The sequence below is a fragment of the Pelodiscus sinensis genome, chromosome 13 (genome assembly GCF_052426305.1).
Source record: "Pelodiscus sinensis isolate ZL-2025 chromosome 13, ASM5242630v1, whole genome shotgun sequence".
In the NCBI taxonomy this organism is placed as follows: domain Eukaryota; kingdom Metazoa; phylum Chordata; order Testudines; family Trionychidae; genus Pelodiscus; species Pelodiscus sinensis.
The window spans coordinates 6,238,043-6,261,207 of NC_143064.1; the positions used below are offsets into that span (position 1 = coordinate 6,238,043).

The following is a 23,165-nucleotide window of genomic DNA, read 5'->3' on the forward strand; positions in this document are numbered from 1 at the left end:
TATTCCCCACTGCCTGCTCCTTGTTGCTTTGTGTAACGTTTATTTAATTTAGGAGTGAATGAGTGAACTTTTTTTATTTAGATCATGGGTTCCCAAACTGGGGGGCGTGCCATGCTCACCATGCAAATGCCACGTGTCAGATTGTTTCTTAAACATTGCAGATATGCTTTTGCTACCAATCAACCATTTTTTGCAATGTCTTGTCTAAAACATGTGTTTGGACACATAAGGAAATGAACTGTGCCAAAAGTAAGGGGGAAAGGAAATGCCTAAGAATTGGTTTTTCAGATGTTCTCAGTATTGATCTAATACCCTTTAAAAATCAGGGGGCAGGAAGGTTCAGGGGTTAGATCACCAAAAGGAATTCAGCACTTTATGCAAGTCAATAGGAGACCTGATTTCCTTAGGGTTCTTCAATCCTAAAATCTCAACCTTGAAGTCAATAAGAAGGAGCAGAATACAGTCAGTGCTGAGCAGTTCTGGAGATGTCAACCTAAATTAATTACATTGAGCCCAGAAATATGACTGCTGGCTACCATGCACAACTGTATAATTCAGCTTCAGGGTTACAAAATTTTCACGTATGAGAGAAGTAACATCTAAACCTTTCCTTGAACTAGAGATAATTGTGACAGAGGCTGAACAAACTTTTGGATTTCATCCAATCTGGGGGAGTAATACAAAAATAAACAGTAGAAAGTTGGCTGCAGCAGAAGTTTCCTCTGAGCCAGGAAACCACAAATGCAGATCTTTGATTAATAGAGAAATGAAACAAGAATGCTGAAGTACTGGAGGATGGCATGGTTCAGATAATGGACCAAATTTTGTTTGATTTATGCAGCAGACTGAAGTGAGATTAATCACCTGCATTAGATAAGCAGATATTAGCTATAAAGCCAAATTCTGCCCTTAGTTATAGAATCACATGGATTACAAGTATAACTGAGCAGAGAATTTGACCCTGTGTCTGGTGTAGTTATGTATTGTCAGTAAACTGGCTTTTCGCAAGATACATTAGAAATAGTAATTCCTTTGTTTTCAGTATAGAATTAATATATCACTGACTGTACTAATTTATAACAACACAGGGTCAGGATATCAAGTGCTGCCTATGAATATTTTAACAGCTGCAGTATCTTTTGAGGTCTGGGTGTGTTTATCCTCACATCTTCCGCTGCTGTTGTTTTGCACTTGCAGCTTTAGGTGGGAAAAGGATAATAAGATTCCATGGTGACAAAGGAAAAAGGGCTGTAGTGTAAATGGGATAAATCATACATTTAATCATCCGGGGTTTTGAGTTTTGGTAACAATTGAAAAAGATCATAGTTGTAAATGTGTAAAACTCAGTCAGCAGTTACTGTATTCGTAATGTGCTTATAATTGTATCTGACTTTTCTCTTCCCAGTCATTCACTTCGCTTCATCACAAACCATTGTCAGTTGATCTGACAGTTGAAAATGGACAAAGATTAAAAGTGATCTATGGCTCGCTAGTGGGATTTCACGCTATCGATGTGGACTCTGGGTCTGTGTATGACCTGTACTTGCCAACTCATGTAAGATGTTACTTCCTAAAGCTGCAATCATTCAGTCGTTTCTTTATTTATTCCTGAGGGCCGTAAGTGAATGGTGATTAGATCTGGATCTAGAGAACACGTCCTAGGCTAGCTGACAAAATGTTAGTGTTCAAACATTGTAGAAGCGCCACACAGTAGGACTCTGCAGAGACAGGCCTATGATTATGGATTTCTGTGCAGGACTGGGAATGAACTACATAATGGGCCAAAACAAATCCCATTCACTTTGGAGAACTCGGATTCCAGAGCTAAACGTAATAGTCCGTGCTCCGAATTTTTTCCTCTTTTTATATGTCATGCACACCCCATTTTACAATACAGAGAAACCCGCCCCTATGGCATCTTATCTCTGGAAGCCCAGCTGAATTCAGCCCAATTTCTAGGCACCCAAACAAGCAGCATCCACCAAACTATGGCAGTGCCATAATTCTACTAGCCACAGTGATGTTAAACTCATTTACATTAAAACGTAACTAATGTACGTATCGAATTGAAAATGATTTCTATTGATCCACTTGCGAAAGGCTCATGTTATTGTTTCTATATATGTGTTACAGGATGGTTTCGTTTATCAAACAGCTATAAGCTTCACTGGTTCTGGCTCTGTTCAAAGTTAACACTCGTTTATGAGTCTAAGCAGGTGTGCCTGCCCACCATATGTTTAATTTGGTGGCTAAGCATGGCAAATGATTTCTTGTCAAAGAGCTAATTAGCATAATTAGCACAGTAGATGAAATGCAAGAGAAGAGGTGAATCCTTTTCAAAGATTCATCTTTGCAACATGTGCTAGCTATAATGATGTACATCAGGAAAGAGATTTCCCAGGTGAATGCCCTGAATATGGGGCACCTGTAGAAGAGCTGTTACTCCATTTGTGTGCTCTCTCCCACCATAAGTCAGCCTGTGCTAAAAATACGTTTTCCCTTAAGAGTGTTGGGTCGGAAATAAATGTGCTGCTACTGTGGGTTGTATCTGTTGGTGTATTTTGTTATTTTAGGGACTGTCTGATAGATGATAATTATCACAAGGAGGTTTTTTAGTGCTGGCAGCACAGACTTACTTTAATCTTACAGACTGAATTGAGACACGCTTGCTTTCTGTGCCCTCTTCTCCCTGTTCCTTCTCTCTCTCGCCTCTGCTTCAATTGCTCATGAGAATACCAAGGCAACGCATTAAAATTGCTCTCCGACTCTGGATACCTGTGTTAGTCTTACGGATAGTAGTTGCGGAGACACGGACTCAAGTGGTTGGCCTGAGTGTATTCAGTTCGGCAAGTACAGCTTCCGTGCTTCTTTTCTGTTTGTCGTGGCGTTGCAGCGTGTATAAATGTATGGGGTTGAGAAAGAAAGATAAGTGTGTTATTGGCTTGTGAAAAATGATGCTGCACTTGTCTGTCCCTTCCTGTGAAAATGCTGCTTGCAAGGATATTTCATTGTTTAGTTTAAAAAAAAAAAAAGACCCTGTTAGTGTTTTTAGAAATGCTTAGTTATCATTTTGTGTTTTGTCTGAAAGTACTTTCCATAAAACCCACTTCCACGGTTATATGCTTCGTATAAATCCTTCCTCACTTGGCAAGTGTGTTGGCTGTTGCGAGAGAGAATATCTGCGTCCCATACCACTGTATGAATATTTTATCGCATGCAATTTATCATTTCAGTATTGTGGGTGTAAAATGTAAACCCAATAGTATTAAAAGTAGCACTTTCTGTGTTTAAGGACAGTGCATGAGAAGCAGGGGGAAATCTTGAATATATGTTCGCGTTTAGAAAGCTCAGGTGATTCTTTCAAACTACCATAAATATTGTTCATCAGAAGTGCTAACGAATCATTGATTTAGCTCATGAGTTATGCTAGGTCGGTATTCCTTAATGCAGGGGTGAGGAAACCCGAGGTCCAGGGCCAGATGCAGGCCCCGGCTTGCCTGGATCTGGCCACTGATACTTGGGGCTCCCCCCAGCATTGGAGAGCCCAGGCTGGTGAGGAGTTTTTTTTTTTCTCACCTGTGTGCAGCCGCCAACTGATGTTTCTGTGGGTCGTTGTCCACGACCCAAAAAAGGTTCCCCACCCCTGCCTTCATGGGAGCATTAAGTTGCTAAAACAGGGACGTCGAGTAAGTTATCTCCCATCCTCTTCTAAAATCATCTTTGAATTAAAGTACAGCTCACATTCCTTCTGTCACTTTATATGCCAACATTTCATGAACAAGGCAGTAAATCTCCTATCTAGATGCTTCTTGGTTTCTTTATACCAAGTAATGCTTGTAAATATAACGTGAAAAATTGAACAGTGACTTTTATACAAACCTAGTACAGTAATATCTAAAAGTGAGGGAAATAATAGCCCTTTTCAGGGGTTAGCTAAGAAAATATACAGCCTATCTTAAAGCAGGTATTTCCTTGCTGTGAGCTGCGAGTCTGTTCTTTTTATTGCTCTGCCAAGCTATGTAGATTGATATAGTCACTAAAATTGCAGTCCGTGTCCTGATATAAATCTTAATAAAACGTTATTTCAGATCCAAGGGACTATTCACCCACATGCCATTGTCATCCTCCCCAACACCAATGGAACGGAACTCCTACTCACCTACGAAGATGAAGGAGTTTACATTGATATATATGGGCACTTCACAAAGGAAACTGTTCTCCAGTGGGGGGAAATGCCAGCATCTGTAGGTAAGTATGAGAAACAGCACTTGTGTTGAATGCAGGACCCTGTTGTAGGCAGTCTGAGTTTCTTGTTAGGTGTGTGCCCATCTGAATGGGATTCTAGGGCACAGTTAGCCATTTCTGGTTAAAAACGATCTCTAAAGAGCAGCCAGATGTACGTGCATTTCTGTGCATTCTTGAGCCAATCAGTAATTATGAAATGGTCTTTGCATTTGTTTGTGTTCATGTGATGGTGTTCGGGTCATGGTGTATCAGAGGCAGCAGCGCAGGGTGGCAGGAGAAGTCAATCCGCGAAGGGAGCCAGTTTAAAAACCAGCCCCCTGCACAGACCAGCTACCTGCTACGCCGCACCGCTGCCTCTGATACAGAGGCAGCAGCATGAGGTGGCAGCAGCCCTTGTCTGTGGGGGGGCCCAAGCTCCCCATGGACAGAGGTTGGTCTGCGGGATATGGAGCAGCCTCTGCCTGGGGGACACTCAGACCCGCTGCGGACAAAGGCTGTTGTGTGGCAGCCTCCCCTGTCCCTCCCCCGCTGCCTTTGAGAGAGGCAGCAGCACATGGGGGAACAGGTGGCACTAGGAAGTCAGTGCTGGGGGGAACCGGCTTTTAAGCCGGCTCCCCCCAGCACTGGTTCCTGGTTCCCCCCCTTTGTTGCCTCTGATACAGAGGAAGCAAGGGGAGGGCAGAAGGCGTGTAGTCGAGAAGATTAACCGATAAGCCTAGACTTATCATTTCATTGTATAGTCAACTACACATTGACATCCCTACTACATAGTCAGAGTATAGGAGGATTCAGGCCTTCCAACAGGTATATTCTTGTGCCTGGTAATCACTTTAGTAGGCTACAAAGGAATAAAAACGTGCGGCTGTTTCCTATTTGCTACAAAGGAATAAAAACGTGCGGCTGTTTCCTATTTTGAATCTTCCATATCCACAGTATTTTGTATAGAAATAAACAATGTATAGAAAGTAGAATAATTGGTCTGCAAACATAACAGCCTATCAAATTGTCCTTTATTTTTATCAGTCTCAGAGGGGTAGCCGTGTTAGTCTGTAACTGAAAAAGCTTAAAAAACAACAAATGGTTCTACAGCCCCTCAGAGATTAACAAAAAATGTAGCTGGTATCATGAGTTTTCCTGGGCACAATACACTTCTTCAGATGAATGGAGCAAGGGGTCCAGAGGTACAAATAAATAGCAGAAAAAAAAAGGCTAGGGCGGGAAAAAGAAGGGAAAAAATCTTGTCAATTAGTGTGTTGGTGTATCACCGTCCATTGAGTACAACAGATTAGATATAGCATTAGGTAGGTAGGTTGTCAGGCTACCTGTGGTTTTCATCCGGCCTCACAAATGCTAAAAAGAAGAATTACATAGAGGCCCAACTTAAATGTATACTCCAAATTAAAAAACATAGCAAGAGACCTAAAAAAGAGTCACCGTGGCTTAACCACCATGTAAAAGAAGCAGTGAGGAACAAAAAGGTATCTTTTAAGAAGTGGAAGTCCAATCCTAGTGAGATAAATAGAAAGGAACATAAACACTGTCAAATCAAGTGTAAACATGTAATAAGAAAAGCAAAAAAAGATGTTGAGGAACAGCTAGCCAAAAACTCAAAAAGAAATACCAAAATGTTTTTTAAGTACATTAGAAGCAGGAAGCCTGCTAAAAAACCTGTGGGTCCCCTAGACAATCGAGATATAAAAGGAGCAATCAAGGACGATAAAGCCATTGCGGAGAAACTAAATGATTTCTTTGCTTCGGTCTTCACAGCCGAAGACATTAGTGAGATTCCCAAATCTGCACCGTCCTTTGTGGGTGATGAATCTGAGGAACTGTCCCAGAAAAACTTAATGTTAACAAATCTCTGGGACTGGATGACATTCATCCAAGGGTTCTAAAAGAACTTAAATGGGAAATTGCTGAGCTATTATCTGTGGTTTGTAACCTATCCTTTAAATCGGCTTCCATACCTAATGACTGGAAAGTAACTAATGTGACATCAATATTTTAAAAGGGCTCTAGAGGCGATCCTGGCAATTACAGACCGGTAGGTCTAACTTCTGTACCAGGCAAATTAGTCGAAACAATAGTAAAGAATAAAACTGTGAGGCACGTAGAAGAACGTAATTTGTTGGACAAAAGTCAACATGGTTTCTGTAAAGGGAAATCATGTCTTACTAATCTATTAGAGTTCTTCGAAGGGGTTAACAAACATGCAGACAAGGGGGATCCAGTAGATGAAGTACTTAGATTTTTCAGAAAGCCTTTGACAAGGTCCCTCACCAAAGGCTCTTGTGTAAATTACATTGTCATGGAATAAGAGGGAAGGTCCTTTCATGGACTGAGAATTGTTAAAAGACAGGAAACAAAGGGTAGGAATAAATGGTAAAGTTTCAGAATGGAGAAGGGTAACTAGTGGTATCCCCCAAAGGTCAGTCCTGGGGCCAATCCTGTTCAACTTATTCGTGAATGATCTGGAGAAAGGGGTAAGCAGTGAGGTGGTAAAGTTTGCGGATGATACCAAACTGTTCAGGATAGTCAAGACAGAAGCAGACTGTGAGGGACTCCAAAACGATCTCACCAAACTGAGTGATTGGGCAACAAAATGGCAAATGAAATTTAATGTGGATAAGTGTAAAGTAATGCACGTCGGGAAAAATAACAGCAACTATACGTACAGTATGATGGGGGCTAATTTGGCTATGACAAATCAGGAAAGAGATCTTGGAGTTATCGTGGACAGGTAGCAGGTTTTTCCTAGGTTTAAACTAATAAAAGAAAGTTCTTCTTCACACAGTGTGTAGTCAACCTGTGGAACTCCTTGCCAGAGGAGGCTGTGAAGGCTAGGACTATAACAGAGTTTAAAGAGAAGCTAGATAATTTCATGGAGGTTAGGTCCATAAAAGGCTATTAGCCAGGGGATAGAAATGGTGTCCCTGGCCTCTGTTTGTCAGAAGCTGGAGAAGGATGGCAGGAGACAAATCACTTGATCGTTGTCTTTGGTCCACCCTCTCTGGGGCACCTGGTGCTGGCCACTGTCAGGCTACTGGGATAGATGGACCTTTGGTCTGACCCAGTACGGCCGTTCTTACGTTCTTATGGTTATTTTTCAACAGGACAGTTTTTTGTCTCGTAGGTTTCCAGTTATTAAAATTGTAGCCAGGTCCGTCCTTAGGATTTATGGCATCCCACACAGTACAGGTTGTACCTCCCTAAACCGGGACTCTCTGGTCCATTGCTGGACCATGAATGTTCCTGGACCAGGGATCCCAGGAGCAGGGAGGCCAGTGATGAATAGGGGGCTCGGGCAACATGGGGAGCAAGCGCCAGAGGGCTGAGGTGACACGGGGAATCCTGCAATGCGGCCAAGAGCCCCGCGGCAGGGAGCCCGCCAGCGGAGGGAGCTCCGGTGGTGCAGCCAGGAATGCGGCAGGAGCTTAGGCAGCTCAAGGAGCCCTGTGGCAGGGGGCTCAGGCAGTGCAGCTGGCAGTCCCAGCGCAGAGGGATCCAGCCAGGGCCAGTAGAACAGCTGGCTGGGGCCAGAAGTAGAGTCAGCAGGTGCCTGGAAGGCTGGTGACCTCTCCTGGTCTGGCAAACTTCCTTGTTCGGGACCAGCTGGGTCCCAAGGGTGCCAGACCACGGAGGTCCAATCTGTACTATTAAATGGGTTCCCCTATGCCCGATGGCAGCCAGAGGCAGGGCACAATGATTTTTAGAGCTGCAGTTTTATAATCTTCAACACACTAATGAAATATTTTTAGAAACGAATTTTAAACGAAGGTTCTGTGGGACTCACGCAGTAATTTCAGAAACTGACATTGGCCAGGCCTGTGAAATGGCTTCATTACCGCTTGAATGGCGCTTCCACGGGTTAGCTGTTCTGTTAATAGCTCTGGCAGACTTCCAACTAGATCCTGTCTGGAGGAAGCAGTGCCACAGAACAGGGGTAAGAAGAGGCAGGTGGGTGGACAGTAAGATCCTGTGGTGCCCCAAATATTCGGGTGCCCTACACAACTGGGTCAGAACAACTCTGATTGTAACTAAGAACAAAGAAAACCTGCATCTGGCAGGTTTCTGCATTTGTAAATTTCACCTGATGGACTCTATTTCTGTGAATTCTTAAACTTTATTTTTTTTTAACCGTCACAAGCACGTGAAAGCAAAACTGACCTAATTCTTTTTTTTCATTTATACTGGAGTGACTCTGGAGTTCCTCCGTTAAGTCAGTAGAATGACACCAGAGGCCCATCTTTCTAGAGGACTTCCAGTCCAACCACCCTAGAGAGAATGAGGCCCATCTCTGACATGAACTCAGATACCGGCATGGTCCCATATTCACTGTACTGCCATCCTCGCCACTCTAAGAATCATTGTAAGAATAGGTTCACTGTTGTATGTACTAAGGCCACGTCTACACTAAAGTCAGGTCGAGTCAGCTACATTGCTTCAGGGTGAAAAATTCCACCTAGTTAAACCAACCCAGCCCCTAGTGTGGCCAGCGCTTGGTCAATGGAAGAATTCTTCTGTCGACCAAGCTGCCACCTCAGGGTGAGAAGAAATAACTACAGTGACCAGAGAACCACTTACTTCACTGGAGGAAGTACCTATGTCAGGGGTGGGAAACCTCAGGCCCGGGGGCCCGATACAGCCCCCCACTTACCAGGATCTGGCTCCCGAGGCTCTGCCCCTCCCCCCAGCATTGGGGAGCCTATGCTGGTGCACTGTCTCTCTGTGGGGATAGAGACCACAAAATCTACTAGGCTGGGCCCCCTTGGCGCTGGTGTGTGAAGACAATGGGCGGAGAACGTCTTTCTCCTGCATTTGGGGGCCATGTCGGGTTTTTTGTTTCTCACTTGTGTGTGGCCCCTCACTGATTTTTCTGTGGGTCAGCGGCCCCCAACCCAAAAAAGGTTCCTCACCCTACATGGAAGCTCTGCAGCTTCAGCATTTCTAGTGGCGCCATAGCTTTAGGCTTGGTCCACATTTATATCTGCATAGCTGTGTCAGTCAGGGGTATGAAAAACCCGTATGCCTAACCAACGTCACTATGCCAACTCCTACCCCCAGGTCCTCTGACAGCAATTCTGGGACGCCAGGCAGAAATCAATGGGCCCTCTGCCCCTCATTCCCTCACCTGGGGTCACAAACACCCCCCTTTCACCTGGAGAAGCCCTAAGCACCCCCTGCCAGTCTCCCACCTGCTCGGATGAGCCTCAGGATGGCTGCACTGCACCGACCCAGCCTGACTACTCTGGGAAAAGCCATAGCAGCACCACTTGATTCAAAGATGCGTTTGATATGTCCCTTGCAGGTTCCGGGGCCCCGTAACCCCACCTCAGAACCTGCGTGTGGCATGTCTGAACTGTCTTTGGATCAAAAGACGCTTTCCCCAGAGCAGGTAGAGATACCGTGACAACGGCTGGGGCCCCCCGGCCCTATGAAATCACCCAGGCTCCTGAGCAATTTCCACCCCACTGCCGGCAGCCTGCCCACCCCAATGTAGACACAGCTATACCAACAGATTAAGTATTGTATGTTCCTTCTCCTCTGACAAGTAGCATCCTCTTCCATTTCCAACTCCACTATTAAGCTGCAGGGTAAAATTAAAACACATCAAGTGTGTCCTCCTCTGTGCTGGATTAATGTGTAATGCCTTAGGACACACTGAGCCTTTACATCCCACGCTCTAATGTTAATAGCCCGGTATGAAACGATCACTGACAAAAGACCCATCATGCAGTATGGAGAGGAAGAGAAAAAGTTCTGTCTGGGAGCATTGACTCTAATTGGAAGCAGAATTGCGAAATGGATTGGAGATGAGATGCATTGGAAAGTACTAGCCTGAATAGGAGCAGCATGTTCTAAAGAAGGGCCTTGCGTTACAGCTTAAAAAGCCAGCTTAATGTTTTCTCCAAAGTAACAGTGGTGCATATATGATCAGCTTAAATATTTAAGCCCTCTTTTCTTCTCCTATGAATGCTCCACTGCTTTGCACTCATATTTCTCCCTTTGGGAAGCAACAGAATTTTAAAACTGGCTTCGTTTACCTTCCTGTGGTGCCAGACGTTTTCCTGGATCTTGTCTCGAATGGTTTTTAAAGCCTGGACGAACTTGCAGCTATTACGAGATTGTCTGATCGTGTTATTCTAATGTGTGGTAAGAGCCAACAGAGTGTCAGGCTCTGTTCAAGACATAGTCCTTGTCCCAGGGTGTTCCTTTCAGAACACGATCAAAGATCAGCCCATAACAGAGGGAGCCCTGCAGGCAGATACACAAAGTGATGTATAAGGAGCTACGGGATTTGTTACCTTTAGCTTCAGAAAAATAGTTGCAGTAAGGTTTGCGTGTGTGACGACTCTTACGACAGGCTCTGAAATGTGGAGTTTCTGACCTAGCACATCAGTAGTCGGCTACAAGAATATTCCCCTTTAATCCAGAGTTAGCCGGAGATTTTCAGAGGCATGAAGAACAGTCCGTGGGAATTATGTGCCTAAATACCCATTGTGCCTTTGCAAATCCCCCTCCCTCCTTGCTTAACGCACTCAGACAGTGAACCCGTATAAACATGTGGGTGGCTTGTAAAGATCTGTGCCCTGGCCATACGTGGGGACTATGCTGTTTTGTCACAGTCGGGATTTCAAGCACAATCCTCTAAGGGTGTAAATGGAAGTCAGCAGAGCTAAACAGGTGGACACTAGCTTCATGCTAGTGACATGGCAGCTGAGGTTTCTTCAGGATGCTCTGCTGTGCACTAGAGCAGGGGTGCGCTGCCTTTTTCCTCCCATGGATAGCGTCATCAGAGAGAGCATGCCTGGTGGCTATTCCCCTTCCCACAGAACCACGTCCCCACCCCTTCCCAACCACACAGCATCCTTTGGGTGTCTTTGGAACCACTTACACGCATTAAGTGATGGCAGGAAAGTATTTGAACGGAGTTTTAACTCCTTTTAATGGAGCTTAACAGCTGGGAACACGGAGGAGAAGACAGCTTTGTGGGACTGAGGAGAGTTCAGTGAAGGGCAACAAAAATGATGAGGGGGCTGGAGCACATGACCTATGAGGAGAGGCTGAGGGATTTGGGTTTGTTTAGTCTGCAGAAGAGACGAGTGAGGGGGGATTTGATAGCAGCCTTCAACTCCCTGAAGGGAGGTTCCAAAGAGGATGGAGAGAGGCTGTTCTCAGTGGTGACAGATGGCAGAACAAGGAGCAATGGTCTCAAGTTGCAGTGGGGGGGGGTCTAGGTTGGATCTTAGGAAAAATTGTTTCCCTAGGTGGGTGGGGAAGCACTGGGATGGGTTCCCTAGGGAGGTGTGGAATCTCCATCCCTAAAGGTTTTTAAGTCCTGGCTTGCCTGTAGGGTTGGTCCTTCTTTTTGAACAGGAGGTTGGACTCGATGACCTCCTGAGGTCTCTTCCAACCCCTAGGATTCTGTGACTAACCAGCTCTCCACAGATCACCACCAAGGGCTCTGCAGACAAACAGGGAATTTTATCCTTGGAAGGAAGGCATTCTCTCTTCCCCTCCCACTGGCAGGGGCTCGGTCACCAGCCTCCAAAGAGTCCTCTCAGTCAAATGTAGGCCACCGCACTTCCAGTATTATTTCTACGCCACAGTCTGCAGGACTCTTGCCTATCCCAGCACAGAGAGCAGAAATTAACAATCATATCAAAATTGGACAAAATTGGGGGGGAGGGCCTTTGAAGAGCCCCATTCAGTATTTTCTTTCAAGTGTGCGTTTCCCACCAGTGCTCACTCATATTCTTACGCCTTTGAAATTCCTGGCTTATGCCAAAAGCACTGAAATATTATGAGAAGCGGCTCAGGTCACCATATTTCTTGCTTAGACAAACCTCGGAGGAACTTGCAAGAGATCCTGTTCCCTTGACACTTCAACACTCAACCAATTGCTGTTTTGACAGCAATCTGTATCAAGTGTACCGAAGATTTTCTTGTTATGAATTTCGACCTCATTTTTCATAGGTGAAAGGCTGGGGTGTTAACTCAGGGTTTAGTTATCCATCACTTCCTTTGATTGTTAATATATGTTGTCATTATTTAACAAAATTATTTTGGATGCTAAACTTCCCTGGTCTATTAGAATATCTTAAGTGATTGAGAAAGGTGGCAAATACTTGTGATATAATTGACAGATCTAGGGCAGGAAAACTAAAAATAGCACCCTCTTGTAGGCTTTAAGGTGGCACCTGTGTGGCCAATCCATTAATCATAAATTGGAACGAGGAAACTCAAATCCAGTGGGAAATTAAATATAGAGTAATTCTACAATTTTAATTAGTGAGATTTCAGATATGTAGGGCTACACACAAATAGAGCTGTTGTGTTTTCTTTGTTATACCATACGATTTTTAAAAAGGCGTAAGAAATGTCAAGTTAATAAGATTTAGGGTACTTTTGTCCTTTTTGTATGCATAAAAATTATTAAAAGCATGAATTTGGGGAGCTGTTTTGGATGTCCTTTACTAGGTGCATTTAGGAAGCAGAAATGACAATTGATGCGGAGTAATGGAGCACTCTAGCCAAAGCATTTTATAATGACGTTCCTCTGTCAACACACTGGATTGGTGTTGAAATAACTGCAGCCTGGTTCATGCAAAGTAGTAGTCTTCCTATATCAGAATGATTCTAAATGTCCTTAAAAACTTCTGCTTGGATCTCACCTGCAGCTTGTTTCTGTATCCTTAGTGCATCCACAAAATTACCTGAGTTTTATTTATATACACATACACTCAAGTATTGATTGAGGAATACGCAGCTACTGTACGCCTAGAAGCTTGGAACATAGATATTTACAATTTTTTAAAATCTTATTTAAAACCCACAAAGTTCTGTGTAACTAGGTCTTGGTAGGTGCATGCTGCATTTCAGAGCAGGGACATCTTAACCCATCCAGTGCAGCCTAACCAAGACACAAGTTTGCTCACATGAACAATGTGGGACAGATGGGAGTTTCTGGTGACGCTACAAAAGCTTTTTCTCTGGGTAATTTCATAGCACCAGTTTTCTTGGTCTAATGAAAGAATATTTCATAGGAGGAAGAGGCTGTTCTGCATGTTAGGTATCTAGAGCATAAATAATGTGTTTTTCACCTTGGAAATGCCTACGTACACTGACTTCAGAGCTTTCAGGAGGGCTTTCCTTGGAACTGCCTCATTTAAACTCCCATTGGAGTTACTCCTTGGGCACTGTGCTAACTTCCATGCTATTTTCCAGGTGTTAAGGGACTATTAGGGCAGGCTTCCACAGCACTGTACAAATGAGTATATGCCACATTTGTAAAAGGAAACATGCAGTAACCCCCCCAGTCCCTCCCAAAAAAACCCAACCCTGCTCAGCTATCATTAGCTACAGTTTTATAGTCTTTCCTCTGGCACCGGAGGCAGAATTTGCCACCCTTGTTTGCAGTGGGTTTAACTTTTTAATTATTTCTAAATTCTGTCCTCAAGTCATAATCCTTGAAGCTGCAAACAGAATTTGGGATACAGTAGTAAATTGGTGGCAGATAAATGGGTAACATGTAATTCTAAAACATATCTGACTGTATCATTTGTAGCCATTTAAATGTAACAGGCAATGTCCTATGCCCCTAATAGGGCAAATTACTTCCCATCCAAAATGTAGAGTCTTAGGGTATGTCTGCACTGCAGAGTTTTTCCAGAAAAATGGTCTTTTTTCTGGAAAAACAATACTTACGTCCACACCCCTATTGCATTCTTTCGACACAAAGTTGAAAGAACAGAGGAGATTTTCCGACAGTGGGAAACCTCGTTCTCCAAGGAAGAAGTATTTTTCCTAAAAAGCTTTTTTGAAAAAAAGGGTGTATGGACGCAGAAGAGAGTGTTTTTTCTAAAGAAGGGGCCTCCAGGAAAAAGCACAGGTGCTCTGTTGGCTACTCCATCCACAATGCCTTGGCCTCAGTGTGGTGAAGTCGCCAGGGAGAAGAGGGTGCGATGGAATATCACTGGTACCCAATCAGTTATTAGTGGCTCCCAAAATTTACAGCTAGTCTCAACTGTCCCCTCTGATCATGCTGCACAGTTTGCAGAAAAGGACCTGGGAATTACAGTGGAGGAAAAGCTGGAGATGAGTCAACAGTGTGCCCTTGTAGCCAAGAGGACTATTGGCATATTAGGGTACATTAGGAGGAGCATTGCCAGCAGGTCTAGAGAAGTGATTATTCCCCTTTATTGGGTACTGGTGAGGCCACATTTGGAGTATTGCATCCAGTTCTGGGCCTCCCCCTATAGAAAGCATGTGGACACATTGGAGAGGGTCCAGCGGAGGGCAACCAAAATGATTAGTGGGCACATGACCTACAGGGAGAGGCTGAAGGATTTGGGCTTATTTAGTCTGCAGAAGAGAAGAGGTAGGGGGGATTTGATAGTACCCGTCACCCTCCTGAAGGGAGGTTCCAGAGAGGCTGGAGAGAAGCTGTTCTCAGTAGTGACAGATGGCAGAAAAAGGGGAAATGGTCTCAAGTTGCAGTGGGGGAGGTCTAGGTTGGAGATTAGGAAAAGCTATTTCCCTAGGAGGGTGGTGAAACACTGGGATGGGTTCCCTAGGGAAGTGGTAGAATCTCCGTTCCTGGAGGTTTTTAAATCCCCGCTTGACAAAGCCCTGGCTGGGGTAATTTAGTTGGGTTTGGTCCTGCTTTGGGCAGGGGGCTGGATTTGATGACTCCTGAGGCCTCTTCCAGCCCTGGGATTTATGTCGTGTTGTAAGCTGAGCAGGTTTTTCCTTTGTGTGGTCCGTTTTTACCCTTTCTCCCTAATATCCATTAAAACATGAAGGGCCTGGTGAAATGCTTCATACTGAGGTATGCTACGTGGCTTCATGCCTATCTTTTACCGCCAGTGTCAATAGATTTGGGGTGAAATCCAGGTCATACTGAAGTTAGTAGGGATTAGCAAGGGCTGCTGTGGCGTTCTGCTTCTGCACTGCTCCCGCCGCCACAGTAAGTGTGGGCTAAGCAACGTACGGGGGACTGTCCCATCCATAGGTTGTTTGGGATGGCCACCCCCCAAAAAGCATGTGGACCTGGGGTAGTTGCCCCGGGGTAGTTGCCCCACACTGCCCTATGGAAGGGACAGCTCTGCACACACTTCCCCTGGACCAAAGCCATGTGCTAGCAGTGGCACAGAGCTAGCAGCTAAAAGCCACTCTAGCCCCACTGTGCTGCCGGTGGTGGCAGCAGGAGGACTCACGGGGGGCTTTAAATTGCTTGGGGGCAGCAGGTAGGGCCACGGGACACATGGAGGGGGTGGAGCGGGTGGGCTGTAGCAGGGAAGCGCAGGGTGGGACGAGCACATGGAAACCCCTGTCACTTCGGAGCCCTGCTAGAGAGGGTGCCTGCTGGCCTGCTAGGAGGATTTGAGGACTGGCACTGGCCCTGAGGTAAATTGAATTTGGGATCCCTGGGTTAAATCCTCAAATGGGAATTAGGTGTCTACACGTCTTGCAGGATCTGGGCCTAGGAGGTTTGCCAGTGACTTCCCTGGGTCAGATGCTTTATCCTCCGGAGCAACACTTATTTGCCGCATAGTGCCTAATCACCATGGCCCAAGTGACAGTAGTAATCTAAGTGCCATGTAAGATGGGCATATAATACACAGCACAAGCACGACTACCCCGTCTTTCCAAAAAATGCCATGTTCACTTGAACGTATTTGTAGAAGTCCAAACCTGATGGGTTTTATTTTCAATGAAGCTTTGCTACAACTGGCTGTTACTAAGACCCTTTGTGTAATGAAAGTAATTAGAGTGAATGACCAGTTTGCTCCGAGGCAGAGCCTGATCTCATTCACACCAGTGTCTATTCAGAGAAAGTCAGAGGCGCTCAGATGGACGGCCATGTTACTGAAGTCAGAATCTGGCTCTCAGCGGTGAAGTGGCTGTCCACCGCACAGGATCCTTCCCCGGCATTCTAGCATGCATTTTAATCTCCGTAGTACACATTAGGCTGAAGTGCTGTTTAATCTTTCAGGTGAACGCAAATGGGACCAGGGGGCGGGGCGGGAGAACTATTCAAAACCTATCGGGGTAGTATTGAATGCAGAGTGACTTCCTTCGTGACATAGTGAGGCAGCCATAAAGGGCAGTGGAATAGCAGGAGTCGGGTCAGAACTGTATAAACACATGGATGATTAAAGACAGAGAGCGAAGCAGGTGCCAATTCTGCTGAAGTGCCATGGTTGTAGGGCAGCTGTACAGCCTAGTGTTCCTTGTCTGGCTGCTGGGTTGAGCGGGGAGGTTCGCTATGGCTCGCAAATGCCCTTTACTCGTCACCATTGCAAAGCCTGTTTTATTCAGGCTTTGCTTGCAAGACCGGGATTTAACACTTGAAGAGGTATTTGTTGTACAGTATTTCTGTGTAGGGTTGTTTGGGTGAATGGGATTTCCTACTCTGAATAGATACAAGCTCCATGGATTCCACGGACACTTGAGTACGGTGTGTGTCTGGAGTATGATCCGTTATACAATCTCTATGTTAACAGGAAGCATGGAGCTACCAATTTACTACTAACAGATGAACTTCAGAGTTCCTAATTATCAATTCTGACTCTCTTTTTGTTTATTTGTGTAGCTTATCTTCAGTCCAACCAGGTCATGGGTTGGGGAGAGAAGGCCATCGAACTGCGCTCTGTGGAAGCAGGAAATTTGGAAGGTGTATTTATGCACAAGAAAGCCCAGAAGCTAAAATTTCTATGTGAAAGAAATGACAAGGTACACACATGACTCAACGACAGTGGTTTAATGAATACGATTTAACCGTTGAATAAGAAAAAAAGATGAGGCCACTTCATTTTTATCTAGTATTCTATTATACTACATACTACTTGCTTTGGCATAATCACTTAATTAAAAGGAGACTTTGGCACTTGTGCTACAAACTGCCCTTTGGGAGAGGAATCCTGTGTCATCCCAGAGCCACACTGATGACTGCCAGATCCTAGCCACCTTTTCCACGTGCTTTGTGCTGGCTGCAGATGGTAAATCAGTGTAACTAGTCTGCTGGGGAATCCCCCAGGGGTCTGGCTTCTGCTCAGAGAGTATGTTGGGGGTGTGGCTCTGTGCTCCAATAATCCCTGGCTACAAAAGTCCCTGAAGAACTGTCACCATCAGGTACGGTTTAGAGCAGCCCTGGTCAATATCTCACGTACCAATACTGGAGATGGCACCGATAGCTGCTCAGTTAGATGTGGTGCATTTGCTTAGTTATTATGGTAATGCTTGGTAAATGTTCACCGTATTTAAAATACAGGAACCAGAAACTGCTTAGTTTAACTCAGGGCTTCTCAATGTGGGACCCCAACGTGAGTCGTGACCCACGCCACCAGGGCTGGCATTAGACTTGCTGAAGTCCGAGGGGGAAGCTAAAGCCCAAGGACTTTGCCCGTAGGTGGCAGGGCTCATGTTACAGCCTGCACCCCTCTAGCCAGGACTGAAACCCTCAAGCTTTTCCCTCTGCCCCCGATGGCAGGATCCAAGCTTTGGCTTTGCCCTCCTTTTCCACCGGGATAGTGTCTCTCGGGCTTCAGTGTCTTAACTTTTGTTTTCAGGAGGGAGTTGTGGTGCACTGAAGTTTGATAAACCCTCAGTTAACGAAGTGTTTGGAAACGTGCTCTGATTTCTTTTTTGGTAGAAAATGTATATGCTAGAAACTGTGGCCAGAATGTATCCTTGCAAGCCATAACACTTCCTTTTCCTAAGAAAATGTTACCGATAGGATTAAAATTGAATTGTCATTTATATTTTGGACTGTATTTCTCTCAGCTTTCAAATATTCTCATACATGTAAACTGACAGTGGCCTGTTCTTTTTCCTTTTCAAGGTATTCTTTGCATCTGTACAGTCTGGGGGCAGCAGTCAAATTTACTTTATGACACTTGGACAAAATGTTCTATTCAACTGGTAAATCACATCAGAATGAAAGATGCTTTGAAGGTTCCCACTAGATACGAGCAGTGTAAAATGCTGGAAGGTTATACACCTGAATTTGCACTTTTTACCTACAAAAATCTGGTCATTATTAATTTATCAAAATTCATATTCCTTCAGTTGTGGAAGAATTTTATTCTCTTATCAAACTATTGCATATATGCTTAGTTCCATCTTCTAAAAACATGGTGCAAAGCAAGACTGAATTCCATAGCAAAAGAGCCATTGTCATCGAAAATGTAGCCAATATAACTAATTCCTTGTACTCTGAAAAGTGTACAGTTTCTTTTGCACAAACATTGTAATTTTATTCTTTTGAACTTGAGTATTTCTCTATGGATAGCAATATCTATATGTAGATTTATAGTATAAAGTACACAAATATGTTATGTGCTGCAATTCCTCTAGTTTTCAATTATTTTTGCTTTTCTCTTTCAATCATTTTACCCAGAGGCAATTATCCAAGTCCGAGAGCCAGTGAAACACCAACTATTCACAAAGGGGCTTAATGCAGACTTTATTGGTTAGGGACTGATACTGCCCTGTAAGGCATGGATGTGCATCGCTGTAGAGTTGGTAGAGTCGGCTAGTGTACGCATAGGCATCAGTACAATAACGGAGTATACAAATGCATAATGCTAACTCCTTATATGCCTCCGGACAAGATTGAGCCATAGACACAGTTACTGTAGAATATATTTGTAAAATATTTTAAATAGCAATTTGTCCAAACATATATACACCTGAAGCGTTATGAGCCTGATCGTGTTCTACTCACACAAGTAGCCTTTACTCATGGAAGTTGATTTCCTTTAGACCGTCCATATATAAATATATATATAAGGGTATAGAATCAGGGGCTCTGTCTTTGCATGATACCCCATCAGGCTTACATTTGTTGGCTTGTAAATATGGTCTTTCCAAATCGGATGTCATGGTTAACAAAAGAATTGTTAATATAGCTATAAAATATCCACAGAACCAATTTATTATAAATAGAAGAAAGGCTTAATTTCAGACCCCCTATTCTAGATACTTTGTAATAAATCCGCACCCATTAGTAGCGTTTGAGTGTTTCTATAATACAATGCTGTTCTCAGGGGCTTAGTATCATAGACATGACAGGGTTGAATTTTAAAGGTTAAATGCACAATCGTTATGTAGCTAATGTTTGTGCAGTGCTTTGGAAATGTAAAAGTGCTAAATATGATGACATATAATAATACACTTAATGCACGAGATCTCAGTCCAAAACTGAGACACAGTTTAGACCAAACTATGTGTAAAAAAGAAATATCATTAACTACAGTATTTTAAAACGGTTACTGTTTCTAACTTGAAATGTGTGGGACTGGAAGGGGAAGTGGCGTTCAAATATCTAGTCTTCTACCTCTACGATGATGACTGAAAATGGACCCAGATAGAGAGCAAATGAAAGATGATATTCTGCTCCCTCTTTGAAATTAAGTTAGTGGTCTTGGGGCCAGGGTTTCACATAGCACCTCCTTGTGATGAGCTCTCAGGCCTAGAACTAAATGGGTGGCATGGAGGCTGGTCACCTCACTCCTCTCCTGAGGATGAGCCTGGGAGGTATGCAGACAGGGTAGCACTGGCAATGCATGCACTGCTCTCTGCAAGTTCTTTGACTAACTGGAGGACTGCAGTCTCCGTGGCTATCAGTCCAGCATATTTCATAAGGATTAGTTCTTCTCACATTGTATAATGCAGTTTTTAAAATGTAAATATTCCCTTCTCAAATATGCAAGTATTTATTTACAACAGCATTTAAAACTAAGGCCGTGCTGAAGATGAGTGGCCATTTGCACACCAGAAAGGCCAACTTTGTGCCCAAATTTAGGCTCTTTTCCACAGTGGGTTGGGATTGCCATGCCCAGGCAAACCTCCATTTAAATCAGCGAGTCTCTGTGCAGCCACATGACTCCACTATCTGCTATCAATTGCAGGGTTGAGGCCGTAACTAATTGCAAAATTGCCCCCCCCCAAAAAAAAGTCCTGGGTTTCTGTGCTACTGAACATTGGGCTCCTTTTGCTCAGCTTTCAAAAAATAAAGAAAAAGAGAAAAAGTTGCAAGTTAATATATAAAGCTAATAGGCCAGCAATGAACCAAAAATGTAATTTACTTTTCATTTTCTTCTGAAAAGCGGAAATGCTGTGAAGAGAGGACAGATTTCATTATGTATCCCGCGGGTGTGCAAAGCCTGCTATCAAAATGCTCTTGCTCTCGCACAAATCAGTGATCCGGGCTGCCCAGTATACTTCAAAATGTGTGCTGATCATATCCGCCTCTGCATTACATGGGAGGCATGTGATTTCTTAACATCTTGGTGCCAAGAGCTAGAAGGAAGGTTTTCTTGACCGCCAGGCACTAATTCAAAAGAGTTTAGCACATAACAGTGGGAGCTTGGAACATCCCCGTACCATGACATTAAAGAAGCAAATGTGATTAAACTTTTTTCATATTTATCGTAACAGAAAAATATGACAGTAAGTTGACAGTTTGTAAAACTGTTTAGAGCTGTCCCAAAAAAGAAAAGGTTGAGCTTCTGAGACAGAGAAAGCCTATGGCTACATTAAGGCTACGTCTACACTGGCCCCTTCTTCGGAAGGGGCATGCTAATTTTGAAAGTGGGAATAGGGAAATCTGCGGGGGATTTAAATATCCCCCGCGGGATTTAAATAAACATGGCCGCCGCTTTTTTTCCGGCTTTGGGAAAAGCTGGAAAAAAGCATCTAGACTGGCCCGATCCTCCGGAATAAAGCCCTATTCCGGAGGATCTCTTATTCCTACTTCAAAGTAGGACATGGGAGGCATAAGAAATCATGCCCCTTCAAAGTAGGAATAAGAGATCCTCCGGAATACGGCTTTATTCCGGAGGATCAGGCCAGTCTAGACGCTTTTTTCCGGCTTTTCCCAAAGCCAGAAAAAAAGCGGCGGCCATGTTTATTTAAATCCGCGGGGGATATTTAAATCCCCCGCGGATTTCCCTATTCCCACTTTCAAAATTAGCATGCCCCTTCCGAAGAAGGGGCCAGTGTAGACGTTGCCCTTGTGTTTTAGCTCACATTTTGTCTCCATTTCATTAGTTTCAGTTCCTCTGTATGTGGTAGAAGACGTTAACAGCCGGGTTCTCCTTTCCTGAGTTGCACCAGTATCAACATGGAGGAAATCTGCCTGTAACAGAGAAATCTTTTGAGAGATTTAAAGTTAGAATTCCAATAAATAATGAGAGCTGTGTACAGCATGAGGGAATGTAGGTGTAAGAGGCGTAAGAAATGATTAAAAGGGCTGAAGAGGATAGAGAGTGGAAGTGTCCAGAGCCTTAATTGAAGAATGAAGAAAGGAAAGTAGCTGAAGAAAGTGAATAGAAAGTAGCTGGAGAGGAAATAGAAGATGTCTAGAAAAGTGGCTAAAATATGAGTAGGACCCTACCAAATTCACAGCCATGAAAAATGCATCATGGGCCATGAAATCCAGTCTCCCACTGTGAACTCTGGTCTTTTCTGTGATTTCTGCCCATACTACATAGATTTCACAGGAGAGACCAACATTTCTCAAATTGGGGGGCTGCACCCAAAAGGGAGGGGAGGGGAGAGATCAAAAGGTTACTTGCCATTCTTACTTTTATGCTGCCTTCAGAGCGGGGCGGCTGGAGAGTGGCAGCTATTGGAGGGGTGCCCATCTGTGGAGGTAGCACTACCACTAGCAGTGCAGAAGCAAGGGTGGCAGTACCATACCATGCTCTCCTTACTTCTGCCCTGCTGCTGGCAGGGGCTCTGCCTTAAGAGATGGGCTCCTGGCCAGCAGTTGCCACTCTCCAGCTGCTCAGCTCTGACGGCAGTGCTGCCATAAGCACCAGTGCAGAAGGAAGGGTAGTAGTACTACAAGCCCCCCACAATAACCCTGAGATCTCCCCCAACTCCTTTTTGAGTCAGGACCCCTGCAATTACAACACTGTGACATTTGAGATTTAAACAGTATGATTTTTAAAATAATGATCATGAAATTGACCGAAATGGACCATGAATTTGGTAGGGCCCTAAAATATGAGGGTTTGGAGAGGTTTGATTTTTGTTAAGGATAGAGGAGTAGAGTGTCTAAGAGGTCATGAGAGATCTACCATGGCTTCCAGGGTTTATTTGGAGGGAAATAATGAAAAACTGCTGAAGCTCAAAGCAAATAAGATTTAGGAGATGAAGAGACAAGCTAGACTCAAAGTAATTTTAATGCCATTAATTTAACTATGCAGAATGAATCTGTTAGTCTCAGTTTGTTGGAAATTGTGAATTTTGTTTCCAACTTCATTTAGTCATTTGGTTTATTTTATTAATTATAGTCTTAAAACCAAGGAAGTGAGCTGTTAGTTTATGTTTCTTTTATGTAATCATTTTGTTATGAATAAATACAGTAGCGAGAGATACCCAACACATTAAGGAAGAATCCATGTGCCACTGATTCTAGCTGTGTAATCAGTTTTCTTATGACAGATAGGGTGGCCAGTATTCATATTTGCATAGACATCTGAGCTAATGTGCCACCAAGACACTATTACATAAGGCTACATTTGTTTTAGAAATTTTAAACTATACTCTTCAATTTACACCCTGACTCATGGCTTTAAAAGCTGGGAACAACCAAGCTGACTATGTACTGTACATTGTGTATGTGGGTTTTTTCTTCTTTGTTATCTGATGTTAATTGTACAGTTGAAAAAGCAATAATAAAACAGTAAATTGAAAAACAAAGCGTGACTGAAGTTCTGTTATGTTGGTGTAAACTAATATAAAAACGTGTCAAAGCATTTCTTTCTAGAGGTATATAAATATAAAAAGAGATTGAAAGAGGGATAGTTCTGTGTGTATGCATCTGCCTACAGAAATAAAGGGAAATCAGTGTTTTACATTTAGCTTGCAATGGAAAAAGATACTTGGGCAATTAAGTGAGAGCC

The 23,165-nt window shown here is 43.8% G+C and overlaps 1 protein-coding gene across 3 annotated transcripts in view; it reads left to right on the forward strand.

The window, feature by feature from the left end:
* Positions 1-22,962, forward strand: part of NRK (Nik related kinase) — a 142,299-nt gene extending 119,337 nt beyond the window's left edge. The window contains exons 28-32 of one of the 3 annotated variants that reach the window (XR_016350608.1): positions 1,406-1,555; positions 4,089-4,248; positions 16,844-16,983; positions 18,092-20,799; positions 21,253-22,962. Coding sequence is in view for 2 of the 3 variants with exons in the window: in XM_075941116.2 (XP_075797231.2) it covers positions 1,406-1,555; positions 4,089-4,248; positions 16,844-16,983; positions 18,092-18,175 (534 nt within the window). In the remaining variant the exon portion in view is untranslated. Of the gene's footprint in view, positions 1-1,405; positions 1,556-4,088; positions 4,249-16,843; positions 16,984-18,091; positions 20,890-21,252 lie in introns of those variants that run through there. The other 2 variants (XM_075941116.2, XM_075941115.2) reach the window with 2 other exon arrangements.
* The last annotated feature ends 203 nt before the right edge of the window (positions 22,963-23,165 follow it).